The sequence below is a fragment of the Radiomyces spectabilis genome, assembly GCF_025331425.1.
Source record: "Radiomyces spectabilis strain NRRL 2753 chromosome Unknown BYT42scaffold_3, whole genome shotgun sequence".
NCBI lineage: Eukaryota > Fungi > Mucoromycota > Mucoromycetes > Mucorales > Radiomycetaceae > Radiomyces > Radiomyces spectabilis.
The window spans coordinates 621,161-642,653 of NW_026251928.1; the positions used below are offsets into that span (position 1 = coordinate 621,161).

Below are 21,493 nucleotides of genomic sequence, written 5' to 3' on the forward strand. Positions count from 1 at the left end.
TCCTTATCTCGTCATTGTTATCGGTGTGGCGTTGGATGAGCTCAATATTTGCTCTTGGTGAGTCCATAATTGCTTGAAACTTATTACCACGGTGCGCAACCTTGAAAGATCTAAAAGAGATCATAACAGTCATAGACACTTTTATATATATATATATATATTTTGAGAATAAAGCGCAAAACCACATCCGAGGTCGGAGTGGAGACGACCGCTATTGTGGTGGGTACGACCCACAATCTAGCATTGTAACAGCAAAATTGGGCATTATAACAGCAAAATCTAACTTTGTAACAGCAATTCTGATAGGAAGTCCAGTCTTTGTAACCGACGTTCATTTCTACTGACTTCTCAGATCTATACCGACCACAGTATATCTGGTGCTCGCGCCTCAGCGACGAATTGTACCGTAGATTTCAATCCAGAAAACCAATGAATAGCCCAACAGATTTGATTCTCCCTACAAAGGTGATTCTCTATAGTACGCTACAATGACGCCACAGAAACTGTACTTTCCTTGCAACAATATACTCATGGTATACCCCCTATACAATAAGGTGTGATTGACTAGATCATAAAATCTTGTAGGAACCATTCACAAACAAAACGATTCTCACTCGCCGACGCAGAACTTCCTTTTGGTATTTGACAATAGTGCAACGGTAAAAAGAAACATGTGTTGCTAATTGAGCACGGCTTCTTTTCGAAACGATGCAGGGAGAAGATCCGTGCTCCGGATAAGCCGAATTTGGAAACACTGAGACAGTACCAAAACTGCAAGGCAGGAATTCTATTTTCTGCCGAACCCCTGAACTTCTGAGTGATCTTTTGTAAAAAGTATAATTATGTGCGCAGCTATTTTCTGCAAGGCTCACGATGATGGAGTGCATTATTTATACGCACGTATAATTAAATATGGTTATGAGGAGAGTTGCACTTTATTGGGACAAGGATGAGCTAGTGATTCGATCGCCATGGTTTTCCTCAGTCGTTTACCCCATTCTGCTGGACCATGACCTGTTACAGGCATGGGCATGGTGTTAGCGTACTGGGCTTCACGTCGTTTCCAACTTTTGAGTAGTTCCAGATATTTCGAACTTGTAATTTGATTGTTAGGACTCGGTGAAGGTGCCGGTGGCGATGGCGGTGAAGAAGAAGAAGCACAAGGCGAAGGGGGCAAGGGCTTAAGCACGTAAAAAGGCCCCAAGGACGTCATATTCACGTCGTGGGCGAAATCATCAAAAGTAGTTGCTAATTCTCGGGAAGCCGGAAATTCAAGTGTGTCATAATCCACTTTGCACGTGGACACAGAGGGAAGGCGGGCCAGTTTTGGATGGTTGGTTCGGTTCGGAGGGCCATTGGATACAGAACAACTTTGAAACACCCGTTCCTGGTGGTTGGCATGACAGTGGCTAGATTTTTCATCAAACTAAGAGATGATCATTGGTCAGTACTCCGTAAAAGAGACAGTTTTAAAAAAATCAATGTCATGCTGACGTTGTCTATTTTAAACAATTTTCTTTTGTTACCTTGTTATTCAGGTAGATTGTGTTGGATGTCCCCGTAAAGGCAGACGGTCGATAGAGCATGAATTCGAATATTTTGATCCAAGTGGTACTTTGCTTAATAAGATCGCGTTGCAAATGATCACGCGTTTTGTACACTGAATGCGGTTTTGTCATGCGCTGGTTATTTCTGTTGAGCATGTGGGACCAGATCCGCCGAGCTTTATGCATTGATAAAATGGACGGCAGAGACGACGTCAAAGAAGGAATCGTCGATAGAGATGAATTGGAAGTGGAAGAAGACGTGAATGTTTCGTTGCCCAGGGACGTGCAGGAGGTGTTGATGGAAAGAGAGTAAATGGACGATTCAGACTGGATAGAGTGAGCGAGAGAAGGCACACTATGGTTAATAAATTGGCGTACAGCATCAATGCGGACACAAGCCGGGGCAAAAATAATTGCCAAGGCTTCACGCGACATGTGATTTTGATCGCTGGACTGATAGATTTCATCAGCCACTTCAATCATGTAATACAGCAAGTGACGATGCTCCAGGGGTAACGCATGGCACGCATTTAATAGGCCCTCCAGTTGCTGTTGCTCGTCTTGCTTCTCTGCCAGTAACCAATTGGAGACAAGGAAACAAAAAAAAAGTAGGTAAAACAATTAAATAAATGTCAATGCATTTGATCCCCAAAAGAGCAACAAACATCATTGATACTGTACCGAATGCGTCTAAGAATAGATGCTGATACGGTCGGGCAATCACCGGATCCACCAGTTCTTGCAAAAAGCGTTTAAATATACCAGCCAATGAGTGAATGGAAGCGCCATGAAGAGCAACTGTAAAGGGATCCTCTGCTTCTTCAAAGGCGATTTGGATTTGCTTCATGGCACTGGCTGAACCTGATTTGCGAAATATTCCTTCAGTGCCCAAACCTGAAAATATGATTCACAGGTCAGTTCAATCATTCAATTCGCCATTCATTGTAATCCAGAAAAAAAAGGCCTACTTGCCACGCAGTTTTATTTCCTTGTAACATTTGGCTAGAATGCCTGGAATACAAAGCCCTGAAGAAGTTGTATAGGTAGAATGAGCAAGGGCAATGACGAGAGACGAACCAAACACAGGTGCTTGTTTCATAACGAGGTGATCAGAGAAAGAATAATGAAAGAGATGTGGAAAAAAAAGAGGATAAAGCCAACGAAATAAAGTAACAAAGAGCTCAACAAAGGGAAAGATCGCGCACACGGAAAAAGGAGGCAAACAGAGCTTTTTCATATTTATTTTTATTCCTTGTCCATGCAAAATTCAACGTATGGTCATCTCGGAAATTTATGCCCTTAAAAATTATTTTTCTATTCTGTTTTTTGGGGCTTTTTTTCATCCCACTGTTTATTTTTTTCGCCTGAATTCCCGCGGCAGAAGGTTACAGGAATCTGCTTGAAGCAAGGGAATATCAATAGAAATTTAGGGAAACGACGTACATGAATATATTACCAAGGAAACGAAGACGTAATAAAAAGAAAACCAAATGTAATTGTGAGTACGATGAATCGTGAAAAAACGATAAAGAATCAATAAATGAGAATACAGAGAAAAAAAGAAGAAAGAGACGATCAGGAATCAGCTAAACAATTCCAATCAATCGGTTGCTGTCCATTCTTTATCAAATAATCATTTGCCTGCTTGAAATGATGGCAATCAAGGAATCCACGATGAGCCGATAATGGCGAAGGGTGCACCGATCGTAAGACAAGATGTTTCTGTGACAGATTCAATCAACCAACCACAATTAGTTCTGCTGTTCCGTTCGTTCGTTCGTTGTCAGAGAACACAAATATTTGCATTGAGCACTTACGGCTTTATTGATTCCTGCGCCCTTCTTTTGAGCATGCGCACCCCACAGGAGGAAAACAATGTGAGCTTTATGCTCATTCAAGTATTTGATCACCGCATCTGTTATTCAAATGAATCCAAACATTACTCTCAGCCGATTTCTTCTTCATGCATATCCTGCAACTTACCTGTAAACGGTTCCCACCCTTTCTTTGAATGACTGCCTGCTTTATGCGCTTCCACCGTCAAAGATGCATTTAACATCATCACTCCTTGTTCCGCCCATTTCGCCAGGTAGCTAACGTGAAATCAAAAATAACGAGTGAAATCAAAATCGCTTTAATGATTTCTCTATGTATGGGGTGGACTTACCCGTGGTTCGGCTTCTTGAAATCAGGATAGTCACGACGCAATGCCTCGTAGATATTCACTAGTGACGGAGGGGTATTTACACCTTTGAGTACGGAAAAGCTTAGACCGTGTGCTTGATTGACGTTGTGGTATGGATCTGGGAAAAAAGGGCAAAAATAGGTGTCAGTAAACATTCGCTCGATAAAGTGGCGCACAAATACTCATAAATTACCTTGACCAAGAATGACGACCTTCACTTTGTTAGGGGGTGTAAAATTGGACCAGCTGTAAATTTGGTTGGCTATTGTCTCGGTGAGCATACCAGCCCTACTCTAATTTGTTTTTTTTACGTATCGGCTACGCGTCCTTACCTGCAGGATAAATGGTGACTTTGGCTTCATTCTCTTTCTTCAAGAATCGCTTAAGCTAATTGACACGTTAATTCCCCGTAAAAACGCAAGAGCATGGTTCCTGTTGTAGCTGAGGAGGATTTACCTGCAAGAAGTATGGCTTGGTTAATTCGGGCTTCAAGGCCTTGAGCCATTCGTACTGCAAGGTATTGATTTCCAAATCCAACAATGAACGCAGTTCCGGATCGAGCTTACGGAAAAGATCTTCTGGATTGCGAGCCACAGTCAACGTGTCCGTGTTCTCTGTCTTTTCTGAGGATACCGACGATGGTTTTTCTGCAGTAGCCACGGGTTTGAACATGGACAGCAAGGAAGCTTGACGCGTCGCGGTTTGTTTCTTGTTGCTTTTCGCGCTGTCGTCCTCGCTATTCTTGCGCTTATTATCCGGTGTACTGGTCATGGCGGGAATAAGTGACCTTATCAGTGACAGACAAGTGAAGAAACCAAATGGTGCGCAGAAAAAAAAAAGCCAAAAATTTTCCCCGCGTCGTTTCTTTTTCATTGACAGCACGACGCGACAAAGGCCAGTCTGACTATTTGGCGATGAATGTCATTTACAATGCCCGAATACAACAAGCTTTTGTACGATCCATACTGTTTCGTTCATGTGGGAAATGCAAAGGTCGTCTCGTTTATGTCTCCAAAAACCGCAACGATCAAACGGCGTCGTTTTACTGTGAAGCTTGTCAACAATTCGTTCAAAGTATAAAGGCATCATACAAACTGCAGTTTATCGCTTTCAACCCGCAACAGCAACGATTTGAGAACTATGTAGCGTATGAAGATGCGCTTCAGCCGATATTAGGTCGTACGGCTCAAGAGCTGGAAGAGGTGAGCTTTGAAAAATGTATTTTATGTTTCATCAGCTGATTGTATATCGTTCTTATTGTCTTGGCAATTATCCACCAGTTTTTGAAACAGAATACAAACGTGTTGGATTTTATCGAACGTCAACTACTGCAGCTTAACTGCCATCTAATTTTACGTGTGGCTCGCTCAAATAGGGTAAGTTCTCGGTAACATTACTCTTTGACGAAAGGCGAGTATTGATGATGGGATTATAGGATACAGCCAAGGGGGTAGAGGCCATTGTGCCCGTGGTTGATCAGAACGAATGGGTTCCAATCGTACAAAAATTCATTGAATATAAACAGCAAACCACGCTCAAGCTGGACAAAGTCTTGCAAAAAGAGCTATCGTCATTGTCATTGCACCTCTTGGAAAGATTGAACGTCGAATCAAGTATGGAACCTTGATATTGAAGGAAATTACCCATTCCTGGACATTATCCACTACAACCATCCTGCAGATGGAATATATTGTGGGTCGGAAGGGCGATTATGACTGAAGAACGCTGTTCAAATGGCACAAAAAAGTACGTATGATGTCATCCAAGTCAGCCCAGCTTCCATGGAAGAGGATGATGATGTAGTTTAACATCATGTACGGGACTTTCTGTATGTCCGACTTTTCAAGTTTGCCAGCCGGGATCTTTCAATCTCTACAGCGTTATGTTCTACTGCGCACTTAATGTCATTAGTAAAACTTTGATCTAAATAAATGTCTTGATCTATCATTAACCAATAATAGAAGGATGTCAATTATAAGTGCAATTGTAAAGAATGGAATTAGCATTCCTCTTCCTCGTGCTGCTACCGCCTCCTCCTCGCAGGACATTTCATCTGGTTTCCCCCGTTATAATCCAGAAGAAAGCGATGATCCTTATGCTGGATTGACGCACAAGCAGATTATCGAGAGGAAGAAACAAGGGAAAGCCGTGCGCTTCGAGCTTGAGCGCATGCTGGCCGAACAAGGTAATATCCATCGTTACGAAAATAAAGTATATATTCTTACAAATGGTACAGTAATCTTTAGCCGATGCGGACGTCCCGGACATGCAAACGCAAGAAGTTGTTCGTGTCCTATGAATAAACGCAATACTGGGGAAGGATCGTCTTCAACTAGAAAAAGACGTGACAGCCTGGTCCGCCTGATCCTGAAGCTAAAAAACAAAAGCAGAAAGGCAAACAACAACGACAAGAAGGGCTGCAAACGCAATCTGACGAGCCCTGTAAGATATGTGTTGAACACAGTGTTTATGATCCTCAGAACCCTCACGCTTCGACACGTACCAAACGTTGCCCGTACCACAAGGACACAATCCGAGAACGGCTCAAGCACGTTCTCGGTACGAACTTCGTTCGAAAAATTGGTCTGCACTCGGTTGTCAAATTATCTGAACCCAGGAATCCCGCGTTTCTTGACGCCGTCGATCGTCTTGTGGTCTATATCCGAGAAGAAATCGCAAAGTTACTTGCCCGCATTTTTCACGATTTTGCAGTATCTCAAAAGATATAACGATGAGCAGCTTGCTTTGGCGGATGAAGTACAAGCAACTGCCCTTAAGTCGTGGACGTATTCAAGACTCCGGGTATTACCTGAATATGAAATTATGTGAAGACGTGACTAGATCTCGACTAGCCGGAACCCTCGTCAACCACGTCAATGCCGAGAACGTCCTACCGCTTACACTGACTCGAATGAGTTATATAATTCGATCGCGGAATTCCAAGGGTTCATTGCGGATACAAGCGAAACCGCCCCTATCGATTGACAACGCTGATCCGCGTGATCTGTGCCAGGTTATCTGGACACCAGTTATTGCAGAAAAAGATTACGGCTTCCTGGTCCATTATGATCTTCGGGCGATCGAAATGATTGCTGGTCGATGGTATTTTAAGAAAATTTGCATCTGAACAGTGCCAATGATTTATTTTGATTGATAGGATCGATTTAATGTCTTCACCACCCAACCCCATCCAACAACGTGCCCTGAACGAACCGGTGCTTTGGACGGTCCATTCTTAGTTCTGCAAAACTTGTTCCTGATTTCAACCATCGTGTGTCATTCAATAGTATACTTACAAAAAAAAAGGTCAACTGTGATCCAATGACTTATTACAGTATCTTTAGGATCGAAGTTGACACAGGACTGACCAAGCGTCATAAATGGGACGGCATTCTCAACAACATGAGCGATGAGGATGACAAAAAGGCGATAATGCTAGTGGAATTTGCCGGTGGGTTCGGGAACCGTGACAGCAACAAACTGCAGCACTACACGACGAAAATATATCGCAACGCAGCACGACTTCTAAGCAATCGCACCAGCAACAATAATCATCAACCCCGGATGTTTATCGTGATTTCTCATGATTGCAGTATATATTTCGAAACATTGAAATTGGTGACTGATTTGACTTACGTGCGAACACGAACAGCTCAAGTACAGGTGCCATACTCCTCAGGTTCATTTAAAGTCACCATGACCAATAAGATGGAAACGGATTTCAACTATATGTGAGAGAATAAAAAAGCTCACTGTTTCCCTATAGGATGCTTAATATTAACTGATCATTGTACGTCCTGAACATCACCTATAAACATTTCACCAATCGTTGTCAATTTTGTTTTTCATTACTATCACAGTACGCTATTACTACTAATGCGTGATACTATTCGGTCTATATCTCGTGTTCACACGATAACAACGGACTGATATCGCAGTTTTCAGCAACTTTTGAGAAACAGGGCTAATTATACCCATCATCAAGTTTTTGTTATAGAGCTCAATTTCCTCTCACAAAGACAAGAGGATCGCCAGAAAAAAAAATAACCCTGTTTTGCCGTTTTTGATTCCGGCCCATTATTTCCAAATTCGTCCTTTTCCAGAGCACGGACCTTTCCCTGTATCATTTCGGAAAAGAAACCGTCTCTATTAGCAACACATGTTTCTTTACCTTTCTATCTATTGTTCAAAATATCAAAAGAGAGTTCTGCGCTGACAAGTCAGTATTCAGCTAAATATCATATTGAATGTGAGTCGATTCCTACAAAAATTCATGACCAAGTCAACCAACACCTTAATCAACAAGTCATGACAATACTGGAAAACGATACAACTCATCTTGACTTTTTTGTACATCTAAGTCACAAAGCAAAAAAAAATTTGGTGTATCAAAGGCTAAACCCATTCAAACCGTACATTCGGCAAAGATTCTCAAAGTAAAAGAACTTATGGAGTGCTTATTAGAAATCCAATAACCGGGTACTGTGATTTTGAACTGCAATATTGCGCGTATATAACTAACTCAATGGACCCAAATTTCATACTGGCTGGAGTATGCTTATTGACATCATGTTATGCATCATCGTTTAAAGGCAATGCCGAAGATATACTTGCAACATCAGTAGCCAAAGTTAAGCGAGTTCTTCCAAGATGCCGATAAGACTCCCGAGCTATATGATGTCATAGCAGCCAATTGCGCTATCCATGCAAGATACTCAATAAAGATAAGACTGTTGCATCCAGGCACAGCTGCATCCATATCTTGAACGACACGTCTAAAACAATCAAGGGACAAGAGCAGCAAGAAAAAGATCACAAGATACAAGTGCTGCGCTGTGCAGTGCCATCGATGACTTATCATCCTTGTAGCCAAAATAGTGACGAAGCGGCTATTGTGTTTGGACTCGACATTCATGCGACCGGTCTGTCCTGCAGCACCTTGGAGATAATCGTCAACGCATATTAGTCAACGAAAAGACAGATCTGCGTGCTCCTGCTATATGTGAAAGACGAGCCGTGATATAGAGGTGAAAGCAAAGGAAGACTAAGCTTCGTTTGCCTAACGAACCCATATCTTCAATTTTTGGATTTGAAATTACCTTTACTTGATTTTATTATGTAACCTATTTTCCCCAATTTGATTTTGTAAATTTCTCCACCTTTTGTTAATAAATCATTGACATGGTGTCTTTTAGAGTGAATGAAGATTCTCCAATGAGGTTGCTTTTGATTTTGCAAATTTCGCATCAAAAAGGAAGTGAAAGTCTCAAGGCTCGAAATTGAAATTTCTGCGACTGAAAATAAACTCTATTTTAACCAATCAGGGAGCGTAGCGAGAGGTCCGACTTTTTTTAAGGGAAAGATGGTTTCCCTTAATGTTATTTTGCTGGTTCTTTGATACCTTTTTTTTTCCCCATGCTTTTGGATGATTCTAAACCATGGAGTATACAGCAACTGTTTCGCTTCCTAGATCATAACAAGGACGGCGTCATTGATGCTCAAGACCTTGTTGCTGTGTGTACTCAACCCGATCCGGATTCGCATATCGATCAGGTAATTTTTTCCTTTCGTAAACAATCAAACAAAAGCGAGAAAAGAAAAAAAAAGGCCCATCAATTTATTGTTATGGAAATTACCTTTGATGTCCAGGTCGTATTGCTCGGTTTGAAAAACAAAATGGCTACCGACGCCAATGTCTCGACGCTGCGTCTTTCTTATTCAGAGTTTGCTACACTGGTCGATCGCCATGAATTGCCTGTAAATAATATTACTTCGGAGCACCTCGGGAAGATCCTCGATGTCGTTGTCGCACACACTTTAACTCCATCGTCATCCACGAATCCTACCTCATTACAGTATTGGAAGGAAGCTCTCACTTCCGATACCTCCAAGCACCTCATTGCAGGTGGTATGGCAGGAGCTGTGTCTCGAACGGTCGTCAGCCCTGTCGAACGTATGAAGATTCTTTTCCAAGTAAGACATAGTCACTTTACCCCACACCAGTAACCGGGAAACTCATTCTACTATTATGGAACCCTTTCCCACCGATAAAAAAAAAGGTTCAAGGTCCAGGTCCAGGGGCATATGAGGGTGTTTTCCCTACGTTGGCTCGAATGTGGAGGGAGGAAGGTCTCATGGGCTTCATGCGTGGTAACGGTACCAATGTCATTCGTATTGTGCCTTACAGTGCTTCGCAGTTTGCGGCCTATGAGCAGTGCAAGACGTTGTTGATGGAGCCCGGCAAAACCGAGCTGGATACCCCACGACGTTTGGTGGCAGGTGCTGTGGCCGGTGTTGTGTCGGTGGCATGCACTTACCCTTTGGATATTGTTCGTACTCGACTCTCGGTTCAATCGGCGATGATGCAAAACAGTATCCGAAACAATACCATAAACCCGGGTGAAAAATTACCAGGCATTTGGACCACAATGAAAACGATCTACAAAACCGAAGGTGGTCTATTTGGTTTGTATCGAGGATTGTGGCCAACCACTCTCGTAAGTGTTTCTGTGTCGAAGCATTTCCGAATCCTGTGGTATACTTAAAAAGTTGTGTGCTCCATCATGTAGGGTGTGGCACCCTACGTCAGTGTTTCATTTACGAGGTATATTATCCGTTTTCATCCTTGCATCTGTTGATCTTCACACTAAACCTTTCCTCCAAAATATTTTTAGTTACGAGGGGTTAAAACCGTATCTTGTGACGAAAGATGGACAAGAACCATCAGCTGTGGGTAGATTGGTTTGTGGTGCACTTGCAGGAACGATTGCTCAGACAATCACCTACCCTCTTGGTGAGTGACGATCTCTTTTAATCAGTTTTGGTTGTTCACCATGGTTTCCGTCGATTTCCGCCAATTTCACGTGCTTACGGCTTACACCATTTGGTTTTTTCTTTTTTCAGATGTTTTACGACGAAGAATGCAGATGACTGGTATGGCTTCCGTTAACTATAAATACAAGGGAACATGGGATGCAACAAGAACTATTATCCGACAAGAAGGTATCCGAGGCATGTATCGTGGTATGATTCCAAACTACCTCAAAGTGGCCCCCGCCATCGGCGTCAGTTTTGTTACCTATGAATGGTGCAAAGACCTGCTGAATGCTGATTAAGGGACGGGATCTAGTCTTTTTTTTTTTTTAATCATTCTGCACATGATTCAGTCTTGTCCTTATTTCCATTTTTGCTGGCTTTCTCCTTATCCTATTCCCTTCCTTGTTCCGATCTGTGCTTTTATTCATGTTTAGTTGCATTTCATTGCTGTCTTCCCGTCTCTTGCTTTATTCACCCATAGACAAACGATCAATCTCGTTTTAGATTTGGTTTAGATAACTTAAAAACTGTTTCGTTGTATTCTTTTTACAGATACCAACCCCTTAATGTAAATGGTCTTCCAAAAAAAGTGACATTTTAATTACATTGCTCAAATCTTAAGGTTGGCAAGATCAGTAACCAGCTGACTGGGATCAAACTCCCAAATACAGACTTTGCCATCGACACCGCAGGTAGAATAATGAGTCACATTATCACGGGAACCAGAGTAAATACGGACCTCACTAAGAACAAGCCCATCAGTACTCCGTTCATGCATACAACATACATGGATAACGTGATCACAGACAGCGGATACACGACAAAATACTTACTTGATGGTATTTTGATGCACGGTCGACAAATCAGTATCCTTGTCAGTTTGTCCGCGAGAATCCATCGACTTGAATCGGCTCAATACGGAAGCAGTAGTGGACACCTTCTTGCGACCAGTGTCCAGTGAGCCAGCCACATGCCTATAATCATGATCGATACCATTAAAAATCGGCGTTTACATACGCTCATGCCAAATTGTTAGCTTACCAGTCCTGGCCATCATTGGTCTCCACAAGCATAGGAGCACAGTCAAAACCGGCGGCCACAATCTGCTTTTCGTTGGCCCAAATAAGGGATCGGTAAGGCAAGTTCATGGAAGGCACCGTCAAGGTAACATGGCCACCTTCGGGACTGGGATAGACAATGCTGATGGACGAATCATGGCCTAATGTCATAGTTCAAAATTAATTTACCTTGTCATGCACGAACAAGCAGTCATACTGCTTTCTTTCTCTCCATTTTCTTTTCCTTACCTGCAAAAGCCAATGAATCACCGGAAGGCGAGAAAGCCACAGCATGCACCCAACCGCCTCGTCCGTTGCTGAATTCACCACATACCGTGTTGAAGGGTAACTTATCACCCCAGACCGAAGGGGCAGGCCTACAGACACCCACATCATTAGTCATCCACCGTCCCGAAAGTCTGCCCATACAATTGGGTTATTTTCCAAACATTTTTTTTTTCAACCTACTTTTTGTCCAAGCCCTTGATGAAAGAGGAGAAAACGCGCGCTTTCATGTCAGCCGAACCAGCCGCAAGCAGCACATTATTAGGATGCCAATCAAGTGACAAGACGGTGCTGCGGATAGGCTTCTTCAGATGCTTGCTAGCCCACCAATCGCTGTCTTCCTCGTAGTAACATACAGCAATGCAACGTGCACCACTGGCCACAGCAAATTTGTCTTCGTTGGGCGACCAGCGGACGTAGGTAGCAGCTCGGTTGATACGCAACAAGACAAGACCCGGCTTCCACACACCGCCTTCGTTGGTCCACACGTAAGCGTTTCTGTCCTGCGAACAAGTCACAATACGATTGGTTTGAGGCGCAAAGTCGATGCTTGTAATGACCTTGTCGTGCTATTATCATCGTCAACATCATCTGCTTCGTTAGTCATCTTTTCCACGCAGTCAGTCGTCCATGGTCTGCCAAGTTCTACTTACGCCTTTCAATGTGGCTTCCAGTTTATAGTCACTTTCGCTGTACTCATAAATCTGAGCTTCGTTGGTATTTGGGCAAACCACCAATTCTATGTACGAGGGAAACAGAACGGGTTCAGCACGTTTTGCCTTTTCGAGCGGGGCCGTAGCCGAGCTTTTAGCACTTACTGTTGTCTTTGAAACAATGAGCAGTGATAGGGGCGTTTGTAATTTCGTAGGTAACAGGATTTGACATGTTTGAAAAAGAGGACTCTAGGCAGTCTACTCAATTTTGTTTAGAGGGAAAAAAAGAAAAGCGTCGCCAAGCGATTGCAGATGTAACGTTCGTGCGCCCACTGTAGGCGGAGTATCAATTATTAAGAGGCCTCGGTTCAATGATGTCAGTTTTTTTGAGAGTTGCCCTACCTTTTCAATCCCCGCTGTCAAGCTGCTTCGAAATTCCCCACCCTTTCGCTGTCGGACGCACAGTGCTGTAGACAGGCACTTTCTAGCATGCATGGCTCCTTTTTTCTCAGTCATAAATATGACAATGCGAGTATATATATATATGATATTAAACAGAGTAGAACTGAAATTCATCCATTGGAGTATCGATATGATGTCTATATTTTAACTGTTCCATTTAATTGGCACGATACGAATAACGAAACATCAAATGGATCAGATTGCGTGACTTGTGAATCTTGTCTGACAAATTAAGATCTTTAGTGGCCTGGCCCAAAGTTCCCCCGCATACACCTTTTTTTTTCCTCATGTCAACATCTACTTCATCGTCGGTAGCTACAGTGGCGGTCGTCGGAGCAGGTCTCGTCGGCACGCTGAACGCTATTTACTTTGCTCAACGTGGTTGGAATGTACTGTTGTTCGAATCACGTCCAGGTACGCTCTCAGATAAATAAATAAAGACAAAAAAAAGGAGACTACGTGACTGAAATTAGCTGTTCTTGTTGGACATATTCATCAGATATGCGTTTGCCGGAACGCAAAAATGCCCAACGTGGTCGATCCATCAATTTAGCCCTTTCGGAACGTGGCTTGAGCGCCTTGCGTGCCACACATCTTGATTTGGATCAGATAATTCTCAACGCAGCTGTTCCTATGCGTGCTCGCATGGTTCATATTGGTCATCAACAACTTTCACAAGCGTATTCTCCTCACGGCGAGGTAAAATTCCATAGTTGCTTCCAACTCAATACGTACGTCATGAGAATTCTCACAAGAGTTGTTTGCAACATATTAGCATATCAATGCTGTCGATCGTGCGCGATTAAACGAATTGTTGTTGGACGCTGCCGAGCAGTTGCCTAATGTCACCCTATTTTTTGAATATCAATTCGTGCATGCTAATATCATAGATGGACACATGATATTCGTGAACAATAGTCAGGAACACATTTACGAAGCGGACCTTATTGTGGGCGCCGACGGAGCTTACTCCAAAGTGCGATCTCAGATGATGCGAGCAACAAGGTAAAGATACATCAGTGGAGATAATAAGTCGGTGTCTAATTTTTGGGCGCCATGGTTGTAGAATGAACTATGAACAAGTGTACATTGATACAGCTTACTGTGAACTATCCATGCCACCAATACAAGGAAAAGACGGTGAACCTTCCTTTGCTCTGGACCCCAATCATTTGCATATTTGGCCGCGCCATACATTCATGCTGATCGCTTTACCTAATCCGGTAGGTATATTTACGTTTCAAAAAGAAACGAATTTTTGCCGACTCTCTTTTGCATAGGATCGTTCTTTTACATGCACATTATTTATGCCGTTTGATATGTTTGATGCTATTGATACCGAGGAAAAGCTACTGGCATTTTTCAACGAGCATTTCAAGGACGCGGTGCCTCTGATTGGACGAGATCGACTGATTCAGGATTATTTTGCTCATCCTCGTGGTTCATTGATTACGGTGAAAGCGTCACCACATCATGTCGACGGTAAAGCGGTGATGATTGGTGATGCCGCCCATGCCATGGTTCCTTTTTACGGACAAGGCATGAATTGCGGTTTTCAGGACGTGGAAGTCCTTCACAGTATTCTGGATCGATACGGCGTGACACCGCTATTGCGCAATGATGAACAAGGAAACACGCATGTGCCTGGACTGAAAGAGGCACTGGAGGCTTATTCCGAGGAACATGTGAAAGATACGCATACGATTTGCGAGTTGGCTCTGTATAACTATTACGAAATGCGCTCGGCAGTGACTTCGCTACGCTACATGGCGCGGAAAAAAGTGGAATCGCTTATTCACATCGCGTTTCCTCACTTGATTATTCCACTTTATACCATGGTCAGTTTCTCGACATATCCCTATTCGCAAGCTCTGCAACGTTGGAAACGACAGAACTATTGGTTACATGTGTCTGCGGTCGCCGCTGCCACCGCCACCGTCGCCATCGTAGGCATTTATTCCCAGAGACATTTGCGGCACCTGGGACACCTTGCATGGCAGCAGCTGCTCTCTTCTTCACAAGTTGTAAAAAATACCATGATGAGTATCAAAGCATAGGGAACGAACCGAGGCTTTTTGTGACTTTTTTTTTACCGTGGACAATGCATTGTATGAATATTAAAAGTAGCCAAAATCTACATAGAGCAGTAAATTGTAAAATGATATACTAGTATTAAGTTTATGTTTCAATGTTGTGGTTAGAGTAAGGTTTGGAAATGCAACATCGTCAAGTTGTGATTGTCGAGACGTTTCCACGTATGGATGGTGTTGCCATTATCATTCAGATCGAATAACCGAGCACGACGAGGCCAGCCCAAGTGCTCGGCACCGTAACCACCGACACCAAATCCTCCACTGTAGCACAACTGAAGATTGTCGCGCTGAAGACAATAATCATTTACGTGATCATGGCCACTATAGAAAAATGATTTATAATTTGTCATCTGTATTCTTTGTCTGTTCCTTGAAACCTACCAAGCGACAACTTTGATATCACCGGCTATCATTGTATGTACAGTAGAAGATTAGTTTTTCAGGTAATGATTTGCGACAGTGAGTGGAAAATACTTACCCGACTGGAACGTTTGGATAATCGCTACATCATCTTTCTCGGGACTGGACACTGACTCCCGTTGGTCTCCCAATTTTGCATCGTACAGTCCATTCTCATCGTGAAATTCCCTGCAACAGATATAAGCAGTCTGTAGCGTTTCTTCAGTTTTTTTTTTTTTTTTCGTTTACCAGATAGGAACATGGAAGAAAATCATGGCATTGGGGGTCGAATCATCTTTTGTGAAGGAGGTAGATGTTGACAGGAGCCAATCCATTTGATCTTGTTGGAGTTCCATGTAGGTTCTTTTAATGCTGTCGAGATATCCATGTGAATCCAGAAAATAAAGGGTAAACGCATGTTCACTAACGCGACGAAAGACAAAGGGAATAAGTATTGTCAATCAGAAATGCACACATAATAGCTGGGAGAACTTACGTTGCATTCATGGCTGAAAATATCTGCAGTGCAAAATTACCTACACCAGATGCCGGCAAAAATGCACGATTCATCATGGAGTATGGCATACGACGCATCACCTCAAAAAGCTCTTCTCGGGACAAGTCCCCTAGATCATCCGTTTCACCAAATACCGCTACCTAGAAACTAATCAATCTTTCTGAACTGGGTAAAGCCTGCGTTGGTGGAAAGCTCCCCTCTTACCCATGGTATCTTGCGCTGAATGACAGGTTCTGCAAATTTAAAGGTGGCCGCTCGAGCGTCACTGACCTCTAAAGAACGAATAAGGAATGTCAGCCAGGGGGACATCAAATAGCTTTTCGGTAGAATACGCACCATCGCCGGCGATGTTGTCTCCGCCGAAAACAACAAGATTGGGTTTCTCTTTATCCAGCAACTTTTCCATTTGTGCAATCGTTGTGGCATCCCCATGACACTCTCTCTAACATGTGAATTACTCCATACTGTGTTCTCTATCCTCTGATATTGCTTTGAGTTTACCGTGGCTGGTACATCGCGGCATTTTCCTTGGTCGTTTGTAAAGTGCAAATCAGACAATTGCAGAATTTTGAAGGATCCGTTTGAGTCAAACACGAGCTTCGGTTGGGGCGGAAGAGCTATTGACCAATGGCTCAATGAGCCATTTTGTGTCCCATATTCATCTAATCTCAGGTATCTTACCAGTGTATCCTTTTCGGATATACAGAAAGGTAGGTTCACCAAATGAGCCACTGCCTTCATCTTTGCTGTTCAGATCAACATCGAGTTTGGTCCATCCAACCGGCGTGACGGTATCGCTCCCGTACTGAATTGCTAATTCCTGTACAGCATTCTTTCGATCTTCTTCCGATGGATTTTCTTTTACTTTGTACCACAGGTGAATTGAGTCTCCTCGGAGGGTCACATAGTTGAGATCCGTATCCACTCGCACATAGCCTTCTGGTGCGGTTTGTCCATCTACCACAAGCACCACGCTTTGCATTTCTGTGTGAGACCATGGACTCGTACAATGGTTACCTGAATACCATCACTTACTCTGTCACGACCCCTTCTTTCCAATCGCGTTTATAGAAAAGGTAGACACGCATGCCAACAAAGACGTCCTTATTAGCATCCTTTTCAACTCGATACCATCCCTATAAAAATGTGGGGTGATTGTGAGCAAAACATGATGAACTGATAAATGTGATACGTACCTCCATGTAACAATCGTTGGTAAAACATGCTTTGGCTGTAATAGCACTAATTGGATCTAGGACAATAAAAAATAGGGTTGGTATTTGAAGGCAAAGAAAATGAAGGCAAAACAAGGTACCTTTTGGACCGTCTGTGCTGTAAAACATATACATGGTTTCGCCAACAACGCCTTTGTTGAGGTTGATGGGTAGACGAGTAAAATCAGTGGACACAGTAGGATGAGATCCTTTTTTAATGATGATGGAATAGACCGGATTATGTGATATGGAAGTGTCCTTGGTATAGTATAACCATAAACCATGGTCGTCATTTTCGTCTGCTTCGGTTGTGGTACTTTTAGCATTGAGATTGACAGGCAGACGAGTCCATTTTGGTATAACTGGAGGGTGCGATCCTTCAACAAGCTGAAGATTGGTGATAGGCGGTGCGTCTTCGGAATCTTTGACGTGCAAGTAAACGGCAGTTAGACCGGTGCCTTGATTTAAATCCTGGGCCAACTTTTTGTAGCCTGGATAATCGGGACAAGCACGATCAGCATCGCAAGTGACTAACTTCAAGTCGGTAATGGCCGCGCAACATGAATGACAAAAGCCCAACAGCCAGGCCAGAATCAGCCAATGCGTCATGGTGCCCATGGAAGCTCTAACAACTGAACCCAAAAATAGAAAGAAGAACAGGCATGAATTTCTCAATTTCCCGACCTTTTGTGACTCGCATGGAACTCATCAGCAACCACCCAATGCTGGTACTCTAAGCGATTCCATTATGCAACCAATATGGAGAGCGTTCGAATACTTGGGCTCAAAAGGGGGGGGGGACCAAAATAAGCGAATGCTATTGATGCAGGGCTATATCCCAGAAGCATATGACGATTTCCCGCTGAAATTGGCCTGTGTACTGTAAGTAAAAGAGTATATATTCGGAAGGCCACGGTAAGATGGATAGATTGGAAGAGCTGCTTGAAGTTGAAATAAACCCGAGGCTTCCTCTCTCGGTTACTTTTTGTATGCACTTTGATACTATCAATTAAACCAAACTTGAAAATAATGCTCAAAGCAGGCTTTTGCATAACACATTTGGAGGAGGTACTTTATTAGATGATGGCAAGATTGGATGATTAGTAGAATTTTAACAGGGAAGGAAAGGGTGTGGAGATTATTACTTGCGCCGTTGGTTCCATTGTCGAAGTGACTGCCCAGCTAAAAAGCGATGAAAGAGGCCCTGAGCCCGCCCATGTGCCAAGCAAACATTCCAATTCATATGGCCCGTGCGAGCTACAATGTCACGCTTGAATTTGTCGATAAATGCTCTTTCAGCAGAACCTTCATCGGTTGGCCTGGGGCGCTTTGTTGACCAGTTGCTTTCTGATGTGTGGTCTTCGTATGGATATAGCTCCTGCATACGTCCGTTATATTGTGACGCAAGCGCGAGGAACTTTCGTACTTCGGTTCTGTTAAAATCCGGATGACTCATTTCGTCCACAGCCGCGCGAAGCAGCAGTTGTTGTTCGAGTAAAACAGTCGCCATTGATATATCTTTGGACGAGGGGCGGGAAGACGATCCAAGTAACATGATAACAATGACGAGTTGAATAATTCAAAAAAAAACAGTAATTAAGCGTATATTTACCGAATCCTTCTGTTCGTGATGAGCGTGTCATGTTATTGTTGACGGATACAAAGGAGTTGGTTAACGAAAGAAACCCATGAAATTGACAATGGTCCATTTTTATGATTTTTGGTTCACCCGCACCGCCAGTCACGCTCTGCAAAATCATAGAGAAAAACGACTCATGAATCAAGTAAAGTGTCATTGAATCGAGCATTTTCAATCCGTGGAACGGTAGACAATGACCTCAAATACTCGTAAAAAGTTCGCTTTTAAATGTTCGATTTCAAGTGCTAGAGAAAATAATGGTTAAAAGAAGACAAAGTGATGATATTACTGATCGTATATGTGCTGCGGTCAGCAAAACCTTGGATGACGGAAACACAATACAGAGCGCGTCAAATGCAGCATCGGGTAACCTCTTGTTCTGCTGCGTGTTGTGTGCACTTCAGTAAGGTCGATCACTAGAATGCCGGCCACAGACGTGAATAGAAGCCCCAAATTGAAGTGTTTTCAATTATTGTATTTATTTTCGTAGAATAGATAAAAAAAAAGTGGGATGTAAAACGCCATAAAAAAAAAGGTGATTGGTCAGAGACATTGGGGCCATCTATACGGCGACGCCGTGATGAACGGGGCTGACGGATTTGGACCAGTTGGACCAGAACACTTCTCTACAGTATAAAATGCCCAATAGGGGAGGCCCGACGAGCATGCAGAGCCAAAAGACCGTATTTCCCAGCCAAGCATTTTTGCGAATAAATGGACGTCGCATAAAGAAAATCAAGGGCAACTGGAACATCTGAAGTACAAATAGATACATGCGCACTTTCCGGGTCACCACCATTAATACCAGTTCATGCAAACAAGATGATAACAAAAAGGTGACAAATGTGGCGTTGGTTTTGGTCAGCTTGTACGATTCCATCGATTGAGCATACACATGACGCAGAAGCCACTGATGCACAGGCTTGTTCCATTTGCGTGCAAATTCGTCGTATGTAACACTGTGTCGATAGATAAATAGTAAGCCATTTGTCTCTCTTTTCTTCTGTATCATCTTTTTATCGTGACCTACCTATTCCACCAGTCATCGTAAAAGTTGCGATCCGCAAATCTAAGAGAAAATGTATTGTTAGTTTTTTTTCAGCCTATGTAGCCCACTCTATCACTGTACCTGCTGAGCTCTGCAAATGCGTTCAGAATACACTCAAAAATAATGTAGAAAATAAATAAATAATTGATCATAAAAGGAAACATGAGTTCAACTATGACTCGCGGCTCCGACATGTGAGGATCGTAAAGTTTCGGCAGGATCCATCGTTCCGTAGTGACATACAAGAACAGAAACGATCCCGTCGTAGCCATCGCTTTCTCAAGAATATACCATGGTCGAATACTATGCGGTGAATTCATTTTAGCTCATGGGCGGAATTTCAACCATTTCTCCCTCAGTCATGATTCGACGACGCTTACCGATCCGTTCTGGGATATTCCATCCAATATACCAAACTAGGCACAAGTAAATAGTCGAGATAGTTCATCAAGGTTACGTTATTCGGGTACCGCGTGTTCCCATGCACCAGTTCTTCCTCCAGAAACTTGATCTCTTCCTCAACCTCGTGTTGCTCCTCCTCGGATGATATTTGTCCATGCTTCGTGTGGAGAGGATCCTCTTTCTTTCCCGGAACGCCATTTTCCTTGGGTCCATTTTGGCTTTCCGATATCAGCTTTGGTAAATAAGCCTTGAGCTGTCGAAGGCGACGAGACTTCATGGATAAATCACCGTTGAGCGCTGTATAAGAATGCATTTTCATCATCATGACAATGGTGTGTAGTGTAAAAAATCCGGATTGTACCCATGGCCAATCTCTGAGGGTTCATTGTGCAGGACTACATTAGTAAAAAAGCGTTTGGCAGTTGTTTTTTGTTGCAGGTTATTTACCTCCAAAATGTCCAGTAAACATTGAAAAACAAAAACACGGTTTGGCACACATGTTGCAGAACGAATCCGACTGTTTCGTAGCGAATGACTTCCCACACCAACAGTTTGGAGAACAGGACGCTGAAAAGGGTGGTGGATACCATGAGCATATCCGAGATCAACAAGGTCAAGCCGTCTTTAGATATCAACCGATAAAACCCGGCACTTAAAATGGTGCCTTCTTGTTCGTAACAACGGATCAAGGTCTGAATCACATAGAATCCCATAGCAATCCAGAAAAGCGTATAAAACCCACGAAAGGTATCGTTGTAAGAGTCTGGGTTCGACAGATCGAACTTTGACATCCGGGCTTTAAAAAATAGGCGCCGTTGTCGTTGCAACTTGAAACTCGTTTTGAGTGGATCGCTGCTCGGTTTGGACGTGGGTGGTGAAGACTCGCTCTTGACCATGCTGGGACGATGCGATGTCCCATTGTCCCGGTCATGGTCAGCCGTCGCTGCGCTTACAGGTTCGAGAATCGCCTTGTCAATGAAGGATTCCGACAGTGTGGTTTCCGACGAGTCGGCGGACTTGAACATGTCATGTTTATATCTCACGTCGTTGTGTATAGCGTCTTTCAAGAGCGAAGATTCCGACATGGTCATGTTGACGAAGAAAGAGTGGTAGTGGCATAGGGAAGCACCGAAGTCAGACTAAAAAAAAAAAAAATTCCCCATTTTGCAACAATT

The 21,493-nt window shown here is 43.1% G+C and overlaps 10 protein-coding genes across 10 annotated transcripts; 4 read left to right on the forward strand and 6 right to left on the reverse strand.

Annotated features, from left to right (window-relative positions):
• Positions 1-1,499: 1,499 nt before the first annotated feature.
• Positions 1,500-2,784, reverse strand: BYT42DRAFT_492179 (Rho GTPase activation protein; the record flags this gene model as incomplete). The annotated part of the gene is made up of 3 exons (XM_051564132.1): positions 1,500-2,114; positions 2,224-2,441; positions 2,523-2,784. 3 exons carry the CDS (start codon positions 2,782-2,784, stop codon positions 1,500-1,502), a joined length of 1,095 nt encoding a protein of 364 aa, XP_051425990.1.
• A 17-nt stretch (positions 2,785-2,801) lies between these two features.
• BYT42DRAFT_559184 (uracil-DNA glycosylase-like protein) lies at positions 2,802-4,557 on the reverse strand. The gene is made up of 7 exons (XM_051567092.1): positions 4,189-4,557; positions 4,065-4,119; positions 3,926-3,994; positions 3,715-3,850; positions 3,531-3,640; positions 3,365-3,462; positions 2,802-3,269 (listed from the first exon to the last, which is right to left on the reverse strand). The coding sequence occupies exons 1-7, from the start codon at positions 4,501-4,503 to the stop codon at positions 3,123-3,125; spliced, it is 930 nt and encodes a 309-aa protein (XP_051425991.1). The 5' UTR covers positions 4,504-4,557; the 3' UTR covers positions 2,802-3,122.
• On the forward strand, positions 4,357-5,451 carry BYT42DRAFT_225205 (uncharacterized protein). Its single transcript, XM_051562602.1, has 3 exons — positions 4,357-4,934; positions 5,013-5,108; positions 5,168-5,451. Exons 1-3 carry the CDS (start codon positions 4,551-4,553, stop codon positions 5,357-5,359), a joined length of 672 nt encoding a protein of 223 aa, XP_051425992.1. The 5' UTR covers positions 4,357-4,550; the 3' UTR covers positions 5,360-5,451.
• A 246-nt stretch (positions 5,452-5,697) lies between these two features.
• Positions 5,698-6,717, forward strand: BYT42DRAFT_611251 (uncharacterized protein; the record flags this gene model as incomplete). Its single annotated transcript, XM_051571478.1, has 5 exons — positions 5,698-5,917; positions 5,979-6,016; positions 6,084-6,291; positions 6,350-6,489; positions 6,574-6,717. 5 exons carry the CDS (start codon positions 5,698-5,700, stop codon positions 6,715-6,717), a joined length of 750 nt encoding a protein of 249 aa, XP_051425993.1.
• A 2,925-nt stretch (positions 6,718-9,642) lies between these two features.
• Positions 9,643-10,847, forward strand: BYT42DRAFT_592256 (mitochondrial carrier domain-containing protein; the record flags this gene model as incomplete). Its single annotated transcript, XM_051570606.1, has 5 exons — positions 9,643-9,705; positions 9,792-10,229; positions 10,302-10,336; positions 10,407-10,525; positions 10,636-10,847. The coding sequence occupies 5 exons, from the start codon at positions 9,643-9,645 to the stop codon at positions 10,845-10,847; spliced, it is 867 nt and encodes a 288-aa protein (XP_051425994.1).
• A 311-nt stretch (positions 10,848-11,158) lies between these two features.
• Positions 11,159-12,776, reverse strand: BYT42DRAFT_611254 (WD40-repeat-containing domain protein; the record flags this gene model as incomplete). The annotated part of the gene is made up of 7 exons (XM_051571479.1): positions 11,159-11,291; positions 11,382-11,522; positions 11,590-11,767; positions 11,856-11,983; positions 12,075-12,460; positions 12,545-12,630; positions 12,710-12,776. 7 exons carry the CDS (start codon positions 12,774-12,776, stop codon positions 11,159-11,161), a joined length of 1,119 nt encoding a protein of 372 aa, XP_051425995.1.
• An 863-nt stretch (positions 12,777-13,639) lies between these two features.
• BYT42DRAFT_491444 (uncharacterized protein) lies at positions 13,640-15,063 on the forward strand (the record flags this gene model as incomplete). The annotated part of the gene is made up of 4 exons (XM_051564080.1): positions 13,640-13,705; positions 13,782-14,011; positions 14,073-14,229; positions 14,287-15,063. 4 exons carry the CDS (start codon positions 13,640-13,642, stop codon positions 15,061-15,063), a joined length of 1,230 nt encoding a protein of 409 aa, XP_051425996.1.
• Positions 15,064-15,107: 44 nt separating this feature from the next.
• BYT42DRAFT_559194 (Metallo-dependent phosphatase-like protein) lies at positions 15,108-17,878 on the reverse strand. Its single transcript, XM_051567093.1, has 12 exons — positions 17,331-17,878; positions 17,212-17,267; positions 17,051-17,151; positions 16,697-16,989; positions 16,517-16,632; positions 16,352-16,457; positions 16,220-16,287; positions 15,995-16,155; positions 15,748-15,921; positions 15,578-15,687; positions 15,481-15,505; positions 15,108-15,420 (listed from the first exon to the last, which is right to left on the reverse strand). The coding sequence occupies exons 1-12, from the start codon at positions 17,845-17,847 to the stop codon at positions 15,204-15,206; spliced, it is 1,944 nt and encodes a 647-aa protein (XP_051425997.1). The 5' UTR covers positions 17,848-17,878; the 3' UTR covers positions 15,108-15,203.
• A 415-nt stretch (positions 17,879-18,293) lies between these two features.
• On the reverse strand, positions 18,294-18,897 carry BYT42DRAFT_559196 (uncharacterized protein). Its single transcript, XM_051567094.1, has one exon. It carries the CDS (start codon positions 18,782-18,784, stop codon positions 18,371-18,373), a length of 414 nt encoding a protein of 137 aa, XP_051425998.1. The 5' UTR covers positions 18,785-18,897; the 3' UTR covers positions 18,294-18,370.
• Positions 18,898-19,430: 533 nt separating this feature from the next.
• On the reverse strand, positions 19,431-21,214 carry BYT42DRAFT_491921 (MBOAT, membrane-bound O-acyltransferase family-domain-containing protein; the record flags this gene model as incomplete). Its single annotated transcript, XM_051564109.1, has 5 exons — positions 19,431-19,827; positions 19,899-19,937; positions 19,998-20,219; positions 20,297-20,692; positions 20,766-21,214. 5 exons carry the CDS (start codon positions 21,212-21,214, stop codon positions 19,431-19,433), a joined length of 1,503 nt encoding a protein of 500 aa, XP_051425999.1.
• Positions 21,215-21,493: the final 279 nt, after the last annotated feature.

Bases quoted from the DNA above. Each gene is read 5' to 3' on its own strand.
- BYT42DRAFT_559184 (XM_051567092.1), bottom strand. From the start codon at position 4,503: ATGACCAGTACACCGGATAATAAGCGCAAGAATAGCGAGGACGACAGC. The intron at 4,120-4,188 runs GTAAATCCTCCT...CGTGTCAATTAG, and splicing joins CCAAGCCATACTTCTTGCAG to CTTAAGCGATTCTTGAAGAA. The intron at 3,270-3,364 runs GTAAGTGCTCAA...AATCTGTCACAG, and splicing joins GCGCAGGAATCAATAAAGCC to AAACATCTTGTCTTACGATC.
- BYT42DRAFT_225205 (XM_051562602.1), top strand. From the start codon at position 4,551: ATGGTGCGCAGAAAAAAAAAAGCCAAAAATTTTCCCCGCGTCGTTTCT. The intron at 4,935-5,012 runs GTGAGCTTTGAA...ATTATCCACCAG, and splicing joins CGGCTCAAGAGCTGGAAGAG to TTTTTGAAACAGAATACAAA. The intron at 5,109-5,167 runs GTAAGTTCTCGG...ATGGGATTATAG, and splicing joins GTGTGGCTCGCTCAAATAGG to GATACAGCCAAGGGGGTAGA.
- BYT42DRAFT_559194 (XM_051567093.1), bottom strand. From the start codon at position 17,847: ATGGGCACCATGACGCATTGGCTGATTCTGGCCTGGCTGTTGGGCTTT. The intron at 16,990-17,050 runs GTAAGTGATGGT...AGAAATGCAAAG, and splicing joins AAAGAAGGGGTCGTGACAGA to CGTGGTGCTTGTGGTAGATG. The intron at 15,506-15,577 runs GTAAGTATTTTC...ATACAATGATAG, and splicing joins TATCCAAACGTTCCAGTCGG to CCGGTGATATCAAAGTTGTC.
- BYT42DRAFT_559196 (XM_051567094.1), bottom strand. From the start codon at position 18,784: ATGTTACTTGGATCGTCTTCCCGCCCCTCGTCCAAAGATATATCAATG.